At 35.2% G+C, this 18,099-nt stretch overlaps 1 protein-coding gene and 1 long non-coding RNA gene across 2 annotated transcripts; both read right to left on the reverse strand.

Annotated features, from left to right (window-relative positions):
- Positions 1-1,965: 1,965 nt before the first annotated feature.
- LOC111797466 lies at positions 1,966-5,985 on the reverse strand. The gene is made up of 2 exons (XR_002815542.1): positions 5,675-5,985; positions 1,966-2,376 (listed from the first exon to the last, which is right to left on the reverse strand). It is a non-coding gene; the product is annotated as an uncharacterized LOC111797466 (long non-coding RNA).
- Positions 5,986-6,279: 294 nt separating this feature from the next.
- Positions 6,280-8,386, reverse strand: LOC111797467. The gene is made up of 2 exons (XM_023680468.1): positions 7,003-8,386; positions 6,280-6,583 (listed from the first exon to the last, which is right to left on the reverse strand). The coding sequence occupies exon 1, from the start codon at positions 8,277-8,279 to the stop codon at positions 7,101-7,103; it is 1,179 nt and encodes a 392-aa protein (XP_023536236.1). The 5' UTR covers positions 8,280-8,386; the 3' UTR covers positions 6,280-6,583; positions 7,003-7,100.
- Between the last annotated feature and the right edge of the window lie 9,713 nt (positions 8,387-18,099).

The raw sequence follows: 18,099 nt of genomic DNA on the forward strand, positions 1-18,099 counted from the left end.
TGAAAACAAGTAAAATGGGTTTGGAACGGACATGCAGTCATGGACAACACGTCATAAACAACCATGACTAGAATATCCGACATAGGTATGATCTATTAGTGCCTCCATCAGTTTATAGTTGTTTGCTTTTCCCTTTGTAATTTGAGTTTGATACTCAACCTTATGGATGGATGGGGCAACAAATTTGTGTCTATCTTTTGTCAAACCTTGCGAGAGCAATCACATTCGAGACGATGCCATTTACACTTTAACTTCTGTCTAACCCATACTGCTACAATATCTTGCAAAGTTACAATTCGAGCATTTCTTTAGCTCCAACCCGTACGATTTGGGTTGGGTTATGAACTTATAGATAGGTTGAGTTCAAATAAATGGAATTTTATGAATTGGGTTGATTTTAGGTTCTCCTAAAACTAGACCGAGTTAGACCGAACTAACCTAAATTTACATTTTTGTTTATGATACAATTATATATATATATATATATATATATATATATATTTCATTATTTACTTTCTAACTCTTAAATATAATTTTAAACTATTTGAAATATAATTTTTCAAAATAGATATTAGAGTTGCAAATCTTAACTAAATATTTGAAAATAAATAAACAAATGATTTAAGCTAACTTCTTTCATTAAAAAAAAAAGAATAAATGACTCGAACAACTTGAGCCATTTCTTTCACGCTGGCTTAAGTCTTTTAGTAAGTTTAACTGTGTATATATATATATATATATATATATATATATATNTATATATATATATATATATATATATATATATATATATATATATATATCTATATCTATATATCTTCGATGTTCTATATCTATATATCTTCGATGTTGTCATTTCAAAGTGTTTGCTTCAATGGCAGTTTCAACTACCAAAAAGCTAAGTTGGCTTGACGAGCCCATATGTGAGGAAACAAAAGGACTAAAACAACAATTACTTCTTCAGTATGTTTCGTAGCATGAATGCGTACACCATGATATTATGCACGGTCCTTTCTTTTATATTGGTTTTCGACAGCGTGAGTTTATGCTAGTCATAGTTAGGCCCAAGGAATATGTATACAGGTCTGCCTAGTGAGTTCATGCACCGTATATATAGAAGTACTATGCATCTAACCTTACCTGAAGAAAAAGTAGAGCCTAACAATTGTGTTACATGTGTTTACATTTTCAACTTCCAACATTAGAGTCGACTATTTTTACATACTCTTGCTATGTCTATCTTTTTTTTCTAGATATAAGAAAGGGCTCCATGTACAAACGACGACACTATCTAGGAGACCATGGAATAAAGTCTTGTGTCTACCCGTATTTGCATCATATAGTCCGCATTATCATCTTTGAACTTTGAAAGGGGATATTTTTCATTATTATTTCAGTTATATTTTTACCACGTTTGCAAGTTCATGAACATTTAAGCCCATTACAATTTTTAAGATGAAATGTTTTAAATAGTTTTTTTGCACATAGTAGTGTCTTAGACGATCTTTTTTATCGATAACCTCAAACCAATCAATTGAATATTGATTAATACATAATTGAGCGAACACTACTTGAAAATGAAAATGGATTACCCATTTTTAATTCCAATGTTTCTCTGAATTTGAAAGTTATCACTCAGTAGGTTTCCATACCAAGGCTCAATCTAGTTAAGTTCGTAGCATCTACCGAGGCATAACATGCGCATAAAAAAAATGTCTTACCTTGAAAGAAAAAGCTAGGTTGGTTACACTTCAAGTTGTGGGTAATCCTCAAATTTCGTCAAACAACCAAGAAGTGCACCGTTAAGAGACAACTTGATACTTGGATGGCTGCTCAATCACGTAAAAATCGTCGTTCATAGCTTATTTGCATCGNAAAAAAAAAAAAAAAACCAAATTAATGAAATCCAAATGTTCAAGCTATGTCATTGTGACTAATGTCATGCAGATGCTAGAGTCGTGGGTGTCCATAAAAATAGATGGATGGGACGTCATTCAATTCTATATGTGCATTTTGTTTAATTCTAAATAAATCAAAGTCAATTCCAATTCTTCTACTACTACGTGAATGAAACGTTCATTCAAAGATAGTTCGGGATAATCAATTAGTTGAGGAAAGTCATAGGAAAGAAAAATATCAAATGTAACGAGAGGGAGATGTAAGGGAATAGGAAGCTGGCCAAGCTACATTTGAATCTCGGGATTATAAAGACAAGCTTGAGACTAGTAAATGGCAGAAAGACCATTTTGGTTGACGATAATCGGGAGAGGAAGACGATGCCGATAATGGAGAAGCTGAAGAAGAACATGTCGAGCCGAGAGCATCTCCTATGGATAGAATATGTAGCACAAACACCTGCCAGAACAGACCCAGAAGCTGAAGGGCTGTGAGATGGAAATATGAAGTGAACAGTCTGTTAAAAAAATAGCAAGAAAAACAACTGGGGATGGGAGAAAATGTTAATGGAGAAATGAAGGTCCCCAAGTTTAGAAGTATGGAAGGGATAGAAGTGGCTGAAGGAACATCACAAAAGAAATGACAAAACACAATCACAAGCTTCTATTGATCTAGGGGCACTATTAGATGGAGAACTTTCACACCCAAATCAAACGACTCAACCCTAACCCGAGAAGCAGGAAACATATAAAAAGATTCAGGAATTGAACGTGCTCGAAATCGATAAAGACCCTAGAGATAAAATGTAATAGCCCAAGCCCAAGCCCAAGCCCAAGCCCACTACTAGTAGATATTGTCCTCTTTGGGCTTTCTCTTTCACGATTCCCCTTAAGATTTTAAATTAAAAAGAGGTTTCCACATCCTTATAAACAATGTTTTGTTTCCCTCTCCAACCGATGTGAGATCTCAAAATCCATCCCCCGGCCCAACGTCCTCGCTAGCACTCATTCCTTTCTCCGATCGATGTGGGACCCTCCTATCCACCCCCTTTCGGGGCCTAGCGTCCTTGCTAGCACACTACGTCGTGTCCACCCCCTTTGGGGCTTGGCTCCGACAACCAGCAAGAGCTATCTGTACCACCTGATCCACACGGCTCTGTACCGCTTGATCCACTCTACTCTCAATCAATGATTACAATGCCTCCAAAATAATCACAACAGTCGGCTGGTCTCTCGATGCCGATGGAGCAGCAGGCTTCGTAACCGCCTCTACTGGAGCAGTTCCTTCTACAGACTGCTCCTCATTCCCCGAGTCCAGATTGAACGTACTAGGGTCTAAACTCTTTAACACTACCATAGCTGTCACACACATAGCCTCCTTGCTAGCACGTCGCCCGATGTCGGGCTCTGATACCATTTATAACGGCCCAAACCCACCACTAACAGATATTTGGGTTCCCTCTCGGGCTTCCCCTTAAGATTTTAAAATGTGTCTACTAGGAAGAGGGTTCCACACCCTTACAAAGAATAGTTCGTTCCCATCTCCAACCGTCGTGGGATCTCACATAAAGTAAGTCCAATGGACGGTCCTGCACATCAGCATGAAGAAAAAGGAGTTTTAAAATGCTGAAGCAGCAGACAATTCCTAGATCAAAATGAAAACGCTATCATAATAATGTAAATGGGCAGTTAGTTTGCTGTTAACATCACCAATTGGTGGAATCTTCAAATGGTTAGTACGCTCTACAGCCTATCGTCAAACTGCATTAAATACAGATTTAAAAACAGAGAAGTGAGTTGGCAAAGAAAAGACAATCAAGAACTTTTGACATTAAAAGCCTGCAACTAACGACAGCTAAACAATTATAATGAGAGGGACGACACAGCTATTTAAGGTTCTCCAACTTTCATGGTACCCCATGGCTATGCAAAATATGAATTATTGATATTGATCGTACAACCAGCTATGTCATTCAGTTGAATGAATGAAGACTAGATCAGTCAGATGCAGTCCAATCGAAGTAATTTGATCGTCCAATCGAAGTAATTAAGGCAGTAAAGTTATGACCAAGTCTCTCAAATTGGCCATGAATCATAATAAAGGTTCTGAAATAGAATTACTAATCTCTACTCTCAAGAGGCAAACAGGCCATGAATCATAGAGGTTCTGAAATAGAGTTATTAACAATATATGTTGAAGAATGCATGAAGAAATGTTGAAGAATGCATGAAGAAATGTTGAATAATGCATGAAGAAATGTTGAATGTGCAGGCAGCGTTCATTTCTTATAAGAAATGATAATTCAATACTTCAAAAGAATTGCCTGAGATGCCAAAATGTAAAGTCATGTTCTATGCTTAAGGTAATAAAGGTCATGTTCTATGCTTAAGTGAGCTACTGCTAGTAGATATTGTTCTCTTTGGGCTTTCCTTTTTGTACTTCCCCTCAAGGTTTTCAAAACATGTCTGCTAGGGAGAGGTTCCACACCCTTATAAAAAATGTTTCGTTGTCCTCCCCAACTGCCCCCTTCAGGGCCCAGCGTCCTCGCTGGCACTAGTTCCCTTCTCCAATCGATGTAGGATCCTCTAATCCACCCCCTTCGAGGCCTAGCGTTCTTGCTGGCACACCGCCTCGTGTTCGCCCCCTTGGGCTTAGCCTCCTCGCTGGTACATCGCTCAGTGTCTGGCTCTGATACCATTTGTAACGACTCAAACCCACCACTAGCAGATATTGTCCTTTTTGGGCTTCCCCTGTCGGGCTTCCTTCAAGGTTTTTAAACCGCATCTACTAGGGAAAGGTTTCCACACCCTTATAAACAATGTTTCATTCTCCTCTCCAACCGATGTGGGATCTCACAATTCATCCCTCCCCCCTTCGGGGCCCAGTGCCTTAGCCGGCATTTGTTCCCTTCTTCAATTGATGTGGAACCCTCCAATCCACCCCCTTCGGGCCCAGCGTCCTTGTTAGCACACCGCCTCGTGTCCACCCCCTTTAGGGCTCAGCCTTCTCGCTGACACATCGCTCGGTGTCTGGCTCTAATACCATTTGTAACGGCTCAAGCCTACTACTAGAAGATATTGTCCTCTTTGGATTTTCTCTTTTGGGTTTTCCCTCAAAATTTTTAAAATGCGTCTACTAGAGAGAGGTTTTCACACCTTTAGAAAGAATGTTTCGTTCTCCTTCCCAACCGACGTGGGATCTCACACGTTCAAAGACCTTGAATAACAAAGTACCATTGGTCAAGGAAATATAAAATGAGACAAACGTAAACAATCCGCACAAGTTAACCTGATGTTGAAACACTAGAAGATAACAGAAAATTCAACATTAAAATAAAGACCGGGAGAGATTAAGTGTCGTGGGAAGCTACGGTAATGTCAAAGCATTTATTGGAGAAAGAAAAATCAACAAACCATCCCTGCTATTAGTCTGACACAAGTACAGCCCCCTATTCCTAAATAAATGTCAAAATGTGGTCAAAGGCACATTTTTCTAAGTCAACAAAAAGGAGCTTGACCAAAAAAATAAAATATTGGGTAAATTATATGCTGCCTTTGCCAGTTCCAAGTTGCAAAAAAGAATTCAAACCGTTCTGGATGACCTTGCAATGGTCAGAATGCATGAACAGCGTGGACTTTTTAAGAAGCTAGTCCATAGTCAAAATGGCAGAACAAATGATAAAATAAACAGAAGGACGAACTCATGGCATGCCTATTGATCAAGCAAGTAATATTTTAGCAGAAAAAAGGGTGAGGGACAAAATTCATAGAAAATTTACCGTCAGAAAATTCCTTTCAATGGTTGTAAAGATGGGGAATAGAACTGAAGAGCTTCAATTTTCCAGCAGCAAGGCACCGAAATCGACTCAAAGCACAGGGCGCTCTCTTCTTCTGCTTACACAAACATTGTTTTAGGTACAAACTTACCCTTATCCTTCCTCACAACCACATGTCAGTGCCACCCACTTCCTCGAACCCAGATTCAAATTGAACCCAGATTCAAATTGTAACGGCCCCAGCCCACCGCTAGCAGATATTGTCTTCTTTGGACTTTCCCTTTCGGAATTCCCCTCCAAGTTTTTAAAACGTGTCTGCTAGGGGGAGGAGAGGTTTTCACACCCTCATAAAGAATGTTTCGTTTTCTTCCACAACCCATGTGAGATCTCACAATCCACCCCCTTCAGGGCCTAGTGTCTTCGCTGGTACTCGTTTCATTCTCCAATCGATGTGGGACCCTCAATCCACCCCCCTTCGGGACCCAGCGTCCTTGCTCGCACACCGTCTTATGTCCACTCCCATTCGAGGCTCAGCCTCCTCATTGGCACATCGCCTGGTGTCTGGCTTTGATACCATTTGTAACAGCCCAAACTCACTGCTAGCAGATATTGTCCTCGGCTTTCCTGTCTGCTAGGGAGAGGTTATGTTTCATTCTCCTTTCCAACAACCGATGTGGGATCTCATACAAATTTCTTGTTATTAACTCACCAATTCCCTACATACATGGCCCCAGAAATGTAATTCCTATACTTTTATCCTTCCTCCAAGAATTAAAGAACTAAAAGTAAGACAATGGTACTTTTTGAAAGAAATGTACTGCGACGGGGGAGACAGAGACACTGTGTGTGTAGCCTCCCAATTGTCAGTTCGCAGAAGCAGGGAAATTCAGCGTACAATTTTGAACGGATTCCCTGCAAAATGGAAGAATGGGAAAGAGTTTTACATAAAATGTAATCCATAATTCAAACGAAATGCGCAGCAAAAGGAACTCATTATATATGCAGAGCATTCAGAAATCATATCCTATCATTGGACGACCCATCTGGTTTTTCTTAATCAATCAAACAATCATTGCAGAGGACGTCAAATCTGTATTAATAGCATCAAGATCCGAAGAGAATAACGCAGAATTTGATCAAAAGATATTCCTACCCCAACACAAATTGTTTGTATTTACCATGCTATAAATATCACAGAGAACAGCTACATCAACGAAGATGTAACACACAGACAGAAAATTAGTGGTACAAGCTTGAGGAATGTGAGAGTCCATTCCGTATCTAATTTCATTGTGGACTACACACTGATTCTACAAAGAAATTTCTCTTACCCTTTCGTTTATTTCACTCGTCCATTGTTCAAACTTCTCACAACTCTGGAAGCCAACTATGAAGATGTTCTGTAATCTGTGCAACAATCTGATATTTTCTATTCATGGTTATTTCCTCGTCCTAAAAAATCAAGCCCTTCTGTTCTTGAGCGTACAATTCGATGGAACACCTCTCTGATCTGTCGTTCCAGAGGATCCAAACCAATCTTCAAAGTTTCACAAATCTGAGATAGCTCCTGCATTCTTTGCCTCACCTCTTCTTCCCTATCATTCGTCAAGGGGAACTGTGCTGTATCAGCCAATTCATTCATAATATGTGCAAATTTATCGATCTGATGAATTTCCTTTAACAACCCACAAGCATTTCTTCTTTCCCGCCTTCTCGATTCTTCCAAAATCCGATCGTGAAGTGAAAGCATTGGCGCCGCCCATGCGAACTGCCTGGGCAACGAAAAATGAACATTTAAGCCACGGTCCTGGCAAGGAATCGCCGCTACCAGAGTCCACGTTACAAACAGCAATACCATGTTCATTGTAAAAACAGGGACTGCCAGGCCATTGGTAGCCATAGTCTCATTCGCCCTCGGTGCAGTCAAATTGCTCCCAATGGCCTGAAGCTGCCTAGCGGCCGACCACGAACGCGAAACGCTCCATGAAAGCGAACGGAAATGCAATCTATTGTCTCTGGTACCATTACTGCATCCAAAAGAACGGTTTCTCTGTGCAATAGCCGGGGAATTGGCATCATTTTCATCGAGCATTGCAATCGCCAAGTCTATCAAAGCCTTCTTCGCGCGGCGAAATTGGCCTTCACCAAGAGTCTTCTTGTGACTAGAATCATCCAAAGCACTAAGCACAATCTCCAACAACTTCTGCCACTGCCTCAGCTGCTCAATCCCCTCTCTAATCACATTACAAACATCAAGCGCCTTCACGCTCCGCTCCAAGTAATCCGAAACCATCCTATCCATCGGCGCTCTACACATTTCCGCCTTCCGCGCAAACAAAATAATCTTAAATTCCTCCTGACAACAAATAAAAGCATCCAAAACCTTCCTAATCCACGAGAGCGACAAAATCTCCTCAGAAGAAACCGACGACAAATCCTGAAACCGTTGAGTGACCTGCTTCTGGAAGAAATCGAGATCGGAAACGAAGGAGACGCCATCATGGGCGCTGCTCTCCATGGAATGAACTTGATCACGGCGGAGAGTGAAGATCGAACGGCCAATGTTAGTAAACGGCAACGAAGAACTCTGAAAATCAGTAGCAGGCATCCTTACATGAACAAGAAGAGCTCAAAATTGAATCTAAACAGAGAAACTGAATCAGATTGTGAGAATTTTGAATTTGAGAGCATGGAATGAGAGAGAGAAAATGGGAGTTGAATGATGAACCCTAACGCAGGCAGAGGTATTTATTGGGAGAAACAACGGACCGCGTATGTACGGTTGTTGGAATTTCGACGGTGGAAATGTCCAAAAGGTCCAAAAAATAAAACGCCCAAATTTAAAATTAAAAAAAAAAAAAAAAAACGTATATTTATTAATTTTCTATATTTTATATTAATATTAAATTACAAGTTGTGTGTTTATTTAATTTTAAAATTATTTAATACACATTTTTATATTTTAAACTTATATTACCTTCAAAAAAACCTTGATTTAGAGTAGAGCAGAGACAAGGACAGTATGTAGGGTCAAACATCATGTTAGGAATCACGGATCTCTACAATAGTATGATATTGTCCACCTCGAGCATAAGCTCTCATGGCTTTGCTTTGGGCTTCCCCAAAAGGTCTCGGTACTAGTAGAGATATTTCTTTACTTATAAACTCATGATCATTCCCTAAATTAACCCATGTGGGACTCACTCTCAACAATCCTCAACACCTCGTCCAAGGGTAGACAAATCCACATAGCTGGGCAAAAAATAAAAACGAGGCTTAAGTTTCCCTTAAGACTTGTCATGAGCGTGTCACGATCATAACGGCTCACAGTTCAAAATGAAGTGCATGTATCAGATAACTCGTTTGGATATCATATTATAAATTTGGTGTCTACTAGATACTGAGTTTAAAATTAAATAATAAAATTAATAATTTAATCGAAACTAAATTGATCGAGTCGTGAAGTTTTAAGATTTGTTCGTGCATACATCTAATGAATACACGATCATATTGACTATTTTTTCATATGATTAATAAAAAAAAATAAAAAATAAAAGCAGCCAATTGGGTTTAATTAATTTATAAAAAAGATTCCTAATGTAGGATTATTATTATTATTATTTTTGTTTTTTTGCTCAAATATTTTTGGGTCTTAAAAAAAATAGATAGAAAAGGTTGAATTGTCAAATATTTAAAATAAAAGAAAAATAAATTCATGTTGACCATTCTATCATTTAATTGTATGTTTTTTTAAAATAAAAAAAAGTCAAGAAATTATAATTTAATTTCAAATATAAATTTTTTGTTGGTTTAAATCATATTTTAATTTAGAATTTTTTGTGTGTTTATTTTATTTTAATAATTATTTTATTATTTTATATATACTTTTTTTTTCATTATTTACTTGAAGTGTTTGTTTAATAATAGAGTAATAAAAATAAATTTTGATTATATAAAATTAGTAAAATAATAATAATAATAAAATTTTTTTTTTTTGTTGAGGTGTAACCCGAGCAACCCAAATAAAGTTTACAATCTTGGGTTGAGTTGGATTTTCGGGTTTTTTTATTATTTATTTTAAAAAATCTTCGCTTATCTATAATATATGTTATATTAATAATTAAAATTTCATAAAATTCAAATATCAAACATTTACAAGTCACAACATAGTCCGTTACAAACATTAAATATTCTTAATTTTAAACAAAATTGGGTTGTAGACTTATTTTCGAGTCCGTCGAGTTAGTCCAACAAAATATGTTTATTCGCAAACCGACTAAATTTTCAATTTTTTAAAAGTTTAAATAAACCTAAATAAAAATAAATAAATAATCCAATTTAAATTTTAAGATTTGAATTATAATTTATTTTAGAAAGTTAATAAAAAAAAGTTGAAACAAACGGCGTCGTTTGTGAACTTTTACGCGCTGAAAACGCGGACCGAACACACGCTGAACCCACACGGACATCCAACGGCTCATATTTGAAACAGACTTCCACGTTTCTCGTCCTCAGCCGTCGATTAATCTTCACGATTTTTACGCTGCAATCATTCTCCAAAGACTTTTTAACGTTACTTCAATCATTATCGAACCAACTCTCCTCAACTCTGTGGACCCCACCTTCAATTTATTATTTTTTCCCAAAATAATTAATTTAAAATATTCTTAAAATTTACAAATTATCAATTTAAATATAATTTAGTTTATACGAGTTTTTTTTTTCTTCTAATTTTTAAATTATTATAATTTCACTATTAACTCTAAAAAGTTAGGGTAAAGTTGGGTTGAATTATAATTATTTTCGGTTCAACAATTTATATTAAATAATGAGTCTAATTAATTTTAATTAATAAAAACATCTGTTTATTTATTTTCAGACGTTTAAATGAGATTTATAACCCAATTCTATATTTTGAGAGAAATTAATTTTCAAAAAGATTAAAATTTATTTTAAGAGTTACTAAAGAATAAATGATAAAAATAATAATTAATTTGAAATTAGAGTTACTCGAGAATAAATAATAAAAAATAATAATTATGAAATTAATAAACGTATGAATATTTACTATACAATAAAAGTTTTGTTCTAAACTCTCGTAGTTTTACTGGGGCGATCATTCCCTAAATTAGTTGATGTGAGACTTTCATCCAACACCTCTCCTCGAACAAAGTATGCCTCCCCTTAATCGAGGCTCAACTCCTTTTCTTTTCGTAGTCTTAGTCATTTTTTACTATGCCTTCGAGGCTCACAATACTTTTGTTCGATATTTGATAATTCTATTGGTATTGCTAAGTTTAGGACATGACTCTGATACCATGTTAAAACGAACACGACTCTCCACAATGGTATGATATTGTCCACTTTGAGCATAAGCTCTCCAAGTATCTTTAAAAAAATAATAATAATAAAAAAAATAATAAAATGGTTATTCATTAAAAATTATGATATTCTATGGGAGATTATTTATGCATTTAACCATTTGAATTATAAATATTTAACAACTTGTGCAATTTACAATAAATAAATTGAATTGGATATTATTGTCTAATTTTTATATTTAAAATTCAACCCTTTTTTTTAATGAAAAATAAATATTAAATTTCCACATTTCAATTTGTCAACAATTACTTATATATAATATACAACATGTGTATTTTTATTAAATTATTTTAAAATATAGGTTTTGAATTCTCTACTTGGTTTGATTTTATTTTATTAGTCTAATTTTCAATTATCATTATTTAATGGACAATATATATATATATATATATGNAAAAAAAAAAAAAAAAAAAAAAAAAAAAAAAAAAAAAAAAAAAAAAAAAAAAAATTATACTTATATTTAAAAAATAAAGTCAAAATTTAAAAGGTAATTTTTAAAATTTGACTAAAAATTCAAATATTTTGTAAGGTAGAAATTTAAATAAAAAAAAAAAAGTAAATAATAATAATAATTTTTTAAAATTATTTATAAAAGTCTAGTTTCAAACATTAATTTAAATCAATATATTTTGATTTTGATTTTGATTTGATTCATTTAATTGCCCACTTAATTTCACCAAATATATATATATTTTTTTATTCTAGTTCTTTTAATTGAGTATTAAATATTTAGTAATTATTATTTTTATTTCCATCATTTGATTGCTGGATTAATCTAAACATAATATTAAAAATTGCAATTAAATTATATTTTAATAATTATATTTAAATATAATACAACATATAAATAGAAAAATAAAAAAAATTAAGTAAAGAAGAAAATAAAGAGGTAAAAATAATAACTATTTTATATTGATTATTGCATTGAATTTTAGCTTCTAAGTGAGGAATTATTTTTTATTTTAAACATTATTAAAATAAAGTTAAATATTGCAACCCATTAAATAACCCATGATCATTCCCTAAATTAGCCGATGTGGGACTTTCATCCACGAAAATCGAGATTCGACTCCTTTTCTTTTGAAGTTTGTCTGACATTTGAGGATAAGTTTAGGGCATAGCTTTGATACTATATTAAATGAACATGACTCTCCATAATGGTATGATATTGTTCACTTTGAGAATAAGTTCTCATGGCTTTGCTTTGGGATTTCTCAAAAGGTCTCATACGGATGGAGATAGTATTCTTTGATTATAAACTCATGATCATTCCCTAAATTAACCGAGGTGGGACTTTCATCATCCAACAATCATTTTTTTAACGGGTTAAGCCGACAAACCTGAAAGTATAATTACAACCCAACCATACTTTTAAAAAGATCAAGTATATTTAACGTTTGTAATCAATATTATTAACATATTGTGACATAATATTTGATATTTGATATAACATCTATTACAGATAAGTATAATTTTTTTAAATAATTAAAAAAAAAAAAACAATCCAAGAACAAAACCTTAAATCCAACTGGAACATATATGGTTGAACTGTCAACTCTATTCATAGTTGAGTCATCTACTCAACTACCTCAAAATTTTCGAAAAAGTTTTTACAAGGGGCCCACTCCAACTTGTGTAATAATAAATTAAAAATTGTGAGAATTGGGACACGTGGCAAGTAATGCAGCAGGTGTTGAGCGACGGGGTCTTGAGCTTTCTACAGTGGAATTTACCAATTTGCCCCCATGTAGGGACGAAGAACAACGAAAGCGTCAAATCATTTATGATAATTTAATTAAATAATATTGTAATTTTTGGAGTTCTCCACGTCAGTCAGCGTCAAATCAAATGAAATAATAAGGACTTTTTCCTATTGATATTATTACGGTACGGAGGAATGAGGTGGGACCCACTCCATGAAAAAGACCGAACTGTGGACCCCACAGTACAATAATAATTGAAATAATTATTAATTTATATATATATATTAATTAAACTCCTCCAGCCATCTTCTTCCGTACGATAAAACTCTGACAGCTGTATGATTTTGTTTTTTTAATATTAATTATGCACATGTGCTAAGACGCACGTTGGGGTCAAGTTATTATTTAATTAATAAATAGATATTTTAAAAACTATATTGTTACTTTTATTAAAAAGAAAAATTTGAATAAATGATTTTCGTCGAAAAAGACACGAGATTTTTGGCGAGGCATTGAAATTCTCGCATCTTCAAACCACTCACAAAACCACGCTCTACTCCCACTCCACGCTGACCGTCTACACCCACTGAACACCAAACATAGAAATTTCGTTAATGACTTTTATCCGTTGAGCGAGGACCTTCCACCTGTCACTACCCTTTTTTCTTTGGTAGTTCAAGGGGCGGTCGCCCCTCGAGCAAGAAAAGGTATAAATATGGAAACTTCTCTGCCATTTGCGGTAGGGTCTTCAAGCCCCACGCTCGAATCTCGAGATTCATGGGTCGTGTGTAGATAGGACGAGAGATGAATCACAAGGTCCCGTACCATCTGAGAGTGTGAGAGATGGAGAGAGAAGGGGAGACGAAGAGCTTGCAAAACCCTCTGTGTACATCGCCGGCGAGAATCGAAACCACGACCAACATCTAATCGAGAACGAAGTACGTCTTAGGAGGAAACCATTCTGATACGAGATAAAGTGTCATTGTCATATCATAGATGATTTATTTTTAAGAACGTTTTATTGTATTATTAAAATTTTAGATAATTGAAGTTATAAGTTATATTAGTTAGTGACCATTGAAAGTTAAATCTTTCTATTAATCATACTGTTATCAGAAAATTTATTTTCAAGGCTATAAAATAGTCATTCATATGTTCTTGTTTTATTATTGCATTTTGGAATTGAAAGTTATGCACTATTTTAGTTTTGTTGAAAGCTAAAAACTTCGAGTGGTATTAATCAAACATATTATGGAGTGATTTGAATCACGAGTTTATTGTTATTAAATGTCTTTTTTTTTTCCTTGTTATTATATGTAACTCTCATGTGTAATTACCACTAAATTAAACGTCCTTATTCATCTTCTTTCTTTAACTCGTTTCTTTGTTGTTATTCGGATTGCTCCATTAATACCCTTGTTTGTATGTTGAATATGCTGTCTATTCTATTTGAATTGCACTTAGCTCTGTAACATCCCGATTTGTTTTGGAGTGTGATTTGTGTGTGCTCAATTGTGACAATGAGTTTGTAAGGGAGTGATACATTGATCCAAGTGTTGAGTGCTAAACACGTGAGAGAGTGCTTGTGAGGTTATTTACATGGCGATACATAAGTTCGAGAGAGGATTCCACGACCTGCACAACATGCCGATCAATATGAGAGAGACAGTTCTGATCAACATGCGGTTGGTGCGAGGGAGAGGCCATGGAAGAAGACATCATAATTTTCAACAACTGAGTTTCTTATGGAGATAGAATTGATCGTAACGTGGGGAGCGTTACATTAAAACCTCCCAAGTTTTATGACAAAACCGATCTAGAGGAGTACCTTGAATGGGAGAAAATGGTGGAGTCAGTGTTCAACTGTCATATAGTTTTAGTGATGAGTAGAAGGTAATGTTATGCATTGCTCAATTCAAACAATATGCTCAAATTTCGTGGGATAAATTGATGTCAAGTAGGAGAAGAAATCTAGAAGCACCCATTGATTCCTGGTAGGAGAAGAAATCTAGAAGCACCCATTGATTCCTGGTAGGAGTTCAAAGAGGCTATGATGAAGTGTTTTGTTCCACAATATTTTCAATGGGACATGACGCACAAGCTTCAAGCATTGAAACAAGGACGCAAGTCTGTGAAGGATTATTACAAGGAGATGGATACATTGATGGATCGACTTGATCTTGATGAGGACATGGAGGCTGTCATGGCGCGGTTTCTTAATGGGTTAAACACAGAGATTGTATACAAGGTTGATCTATAGCCTTATTCTAATATCGAGGAGTTATTGCACATTGTAATTAAGATCGAGAGGCAAATCTAACGAAGATCTCAACGGTATTCTTCTAAAACTTTTTCTAAAACCATTAGGGACAAAACGTTAAGAAAGTGAAAAGGAGAAAGAATGTGAGGAAGAAATATTTGGCACAGTGTATAGAGATTAAACAGAAAGAGAGTTTTGTTACGAAAATTTGAGAGTTTTGCTACGAAAATTTGCGAGAAGAACAATGTTTTATATACGAGAATACAGATACACAGACATGAAAGCGAAATGACTTTCATTCCAGCGGGAGCACTTAAACTAAGTGTACCTCCTTTTTCTATTGAATTGGAAATTCAAATACTTCATGAAAAGCAAGATTCAATGATTGATTCCAACCTCAGCCAACATCGAACTCATGGGAAAAACAAGATCAATGGGCTACACACGAAGCAACGCTCCCATTTCACTTTTATATCCATGCATAACCTAAAGATAAAAGTGATGTAACAATCCAGATCTATTGCTAGCAGATATTTTCCTCTTTGGGCTTTCCCTTTCGGGCTTCCCCTCAAGACTTTAAAACGCGTCTGCTAGGGGAAGGTTTCCACACCCTTATAAATGGTGATTTCTTCTCCTCCCCAACAAATGTGGGACATCACAAGTGAAGAACTCGAGAAAACTAAGACCACGAAATGCAAATGATTTTAAGTTTGCATTACAAGGGGATCAATTGGATTCGAGGACGAATCCTCTTGAAGAAGGGGAGAATGATACGAAATAAGATTTTATTGTATGATTTAGATTTTATTGATACGAAAGAAGGGAGAATGATTTAGATTTAAGAAGGTTTTATTGTATTTTAAAAGCTTTAGAGAATTGTGTTTATAAATTATGAGTTACAATTAGGTCATTATGGTATTGATGACCATGAAAGTTACAGCGTACTACGACGCAGTGGGGGTGAAGGAGAAGTACACCGAGAGTCAGACGACGAGATTTGGGGCGGAGAAGCTATGGAGGAGAACCATCGGAACACTCGGGAAGAGAGAGAAACGAGATTTGGATTTCTGTGGATGAAGAAAAAGGGTCCAAATCCAAGTAACCCATCCGCACCAACCCATTCTAGTAGCCCAACCAATTAAGATAGAAACGTGAATTGTTAACGAAACGAGATTGACGTTCTAATAGGAAAAAATTCCCAACAATACTTGGAGCAGCTTCGATGGACGAAATTCAAATGCACTCAAGTTTAGGAAGAACGCTGGCTAAGGCCAACCAAGTAAGTGGTCTTACTATCGGCTCGATCGGAAGACTTGCGTTGTGTATGAAAACATGTGTCCAATGACCCTGATGAGAATATTTGCTAAAACAAGCACAAGTAAATGGTGGTGAAAGTTGAGAATCAAATAAATAACAAATGGTATGAAAAGATCAATAAATGGAAAGAGCAATAAATGGATACAAGATATTTGAGTGTAATAAAAGGGCAAATATGATACCTATGCTAAGCCGGAAGAAAAATAGCTGATATTTTCGGATCAAATATGGTACCTATGGTAAGCCGTAATGGAATGTTAAATATTCTCAAGCATACAAGATATTTGCCTGTAATAAAATGTCAAATATAATATATATAGTAAATTATAATTGAGAACTAAATATTAACACCTTATACATGTCATTTATGTTTTATATTATATGATGATGTAACTATGTTATATGATGTTATATTATGTTATACGATAACGTTAAATGATGATGACATGATGATGATGATGCATGATAACATGACGATGTAAGATGCATGATGATGAGATGACTTAATATGATGTTATTCCATATTGAGATGATGTGTATGTTTTAAATTCCATGGTACATTATGACGATGAGTCTTCTAAGACAACCCTAATTGACGCTAATGACAAGGAACATATAAAAGCCAACGCATACATGTTACCTAGTATGATTTGTGAATAATGTATAGGGTTGTGTCACAAGAATGATTTAAACATGAAACTGTAGGGACCTCATGCATTTTGTGTGTTTATATATATATAAATATATATATCAAATTACTTCCATATGATGATGCGTATGGACACGTACGCTATGATGATGATGATCATCATCATAGCCTCGCATGACACTCGGGGGTTTGTTGACCTCCGAACGTTCGACTACGGACAACTAACCCGATTATGATAGGTCTAGGAGGGTTGAAAACCTCCTGGAGATTGACGCTCGCACGCGTGGGTCATGCATAGGAAAGTACTACATGAGTTGTATGTTTTTAATGATAGGTCCCTAGTCATGAGTTGCATGTGTTTGCATTCCTTGACCACAGTAATGGGGTCACTTACTAAGTATTTTTTTAAAAATACTCAATCATATGCTACATCTATCTCAGATAAAAGCAAGGCACTCATGTACGGCTGACGATGACATCACAAGTAAAGACCATGACACGTGCATAAGAGAGTGATATTTCTTTTCTTAGACTTTAGGTTAGTATAGGGTATTTTTACTTTTTAATATTTTATTTATTTTATTTAATATTTCGTTATTTTACTTTACATACGTTTTCGAACATGTAAGTCTATGGAAATGTTTTACGATGAAGTTTAAATGTTTATTTTTGTATAAGGGAGTATGTTATGATGACGGTAGCTACTTTAGGTTAGTAGAAATCTAGGGTCGTTACAGTTGGTATCAGAGCTCTAGGTTATAGATTTTGTAGACTAGCCTGCAAGATAGACTTGACATGTTCTATGGTCTCACCGTCGATATTCCATCACCATTAGGTATGTCATGCATAAGATAAGAAAAAGAAAGGTCCTTGATTGCATGTACTATGATTGTTTTCTATTATTGAATGTAACTTAGCATCGAATTTGATAAGTCATGATTATAATATTGATGGTAGCATGATGTTTGACCTAGTCTACTATTTATGCAACGTTATGCTTGCCAAATTGTATGCTAATGATGATATGCAATATGATGCAATTTACATTAGCGAACCATAGACTTAATTAAAGTTATATGTTGGTTTTTAAAACCATACTGCCTAGAGGACGATGAGG

The sequence above is a fragment of the Cucurbita pepo genome, chromosome LG06 (assembly GCF_002806865.2).
Source record: "Cucurbita pepo subsp. pepo cultivar mu-cu-16 chromosome LG06, ASM280686v2, whole genome shotgun sequence".
NCBI classification, from domain to species: domain Eukaryota; kingdom Viridiplantae; phylum Streptophyta; class Magnoliopsida; order Cucurbitales; family Cucurbitaceae; genus Cucurbita; species Cucurbita pepo.

Excerpts from the sequence above, each read along its gene's own strand:
- LOC111797467 (XM_023680468.1), bottom strand. The coding sequence starts at position 8,279 with ATGCCTGCTACTGATTTTCAGAGTTCTTCGTTGCCGTTTACTAACATT.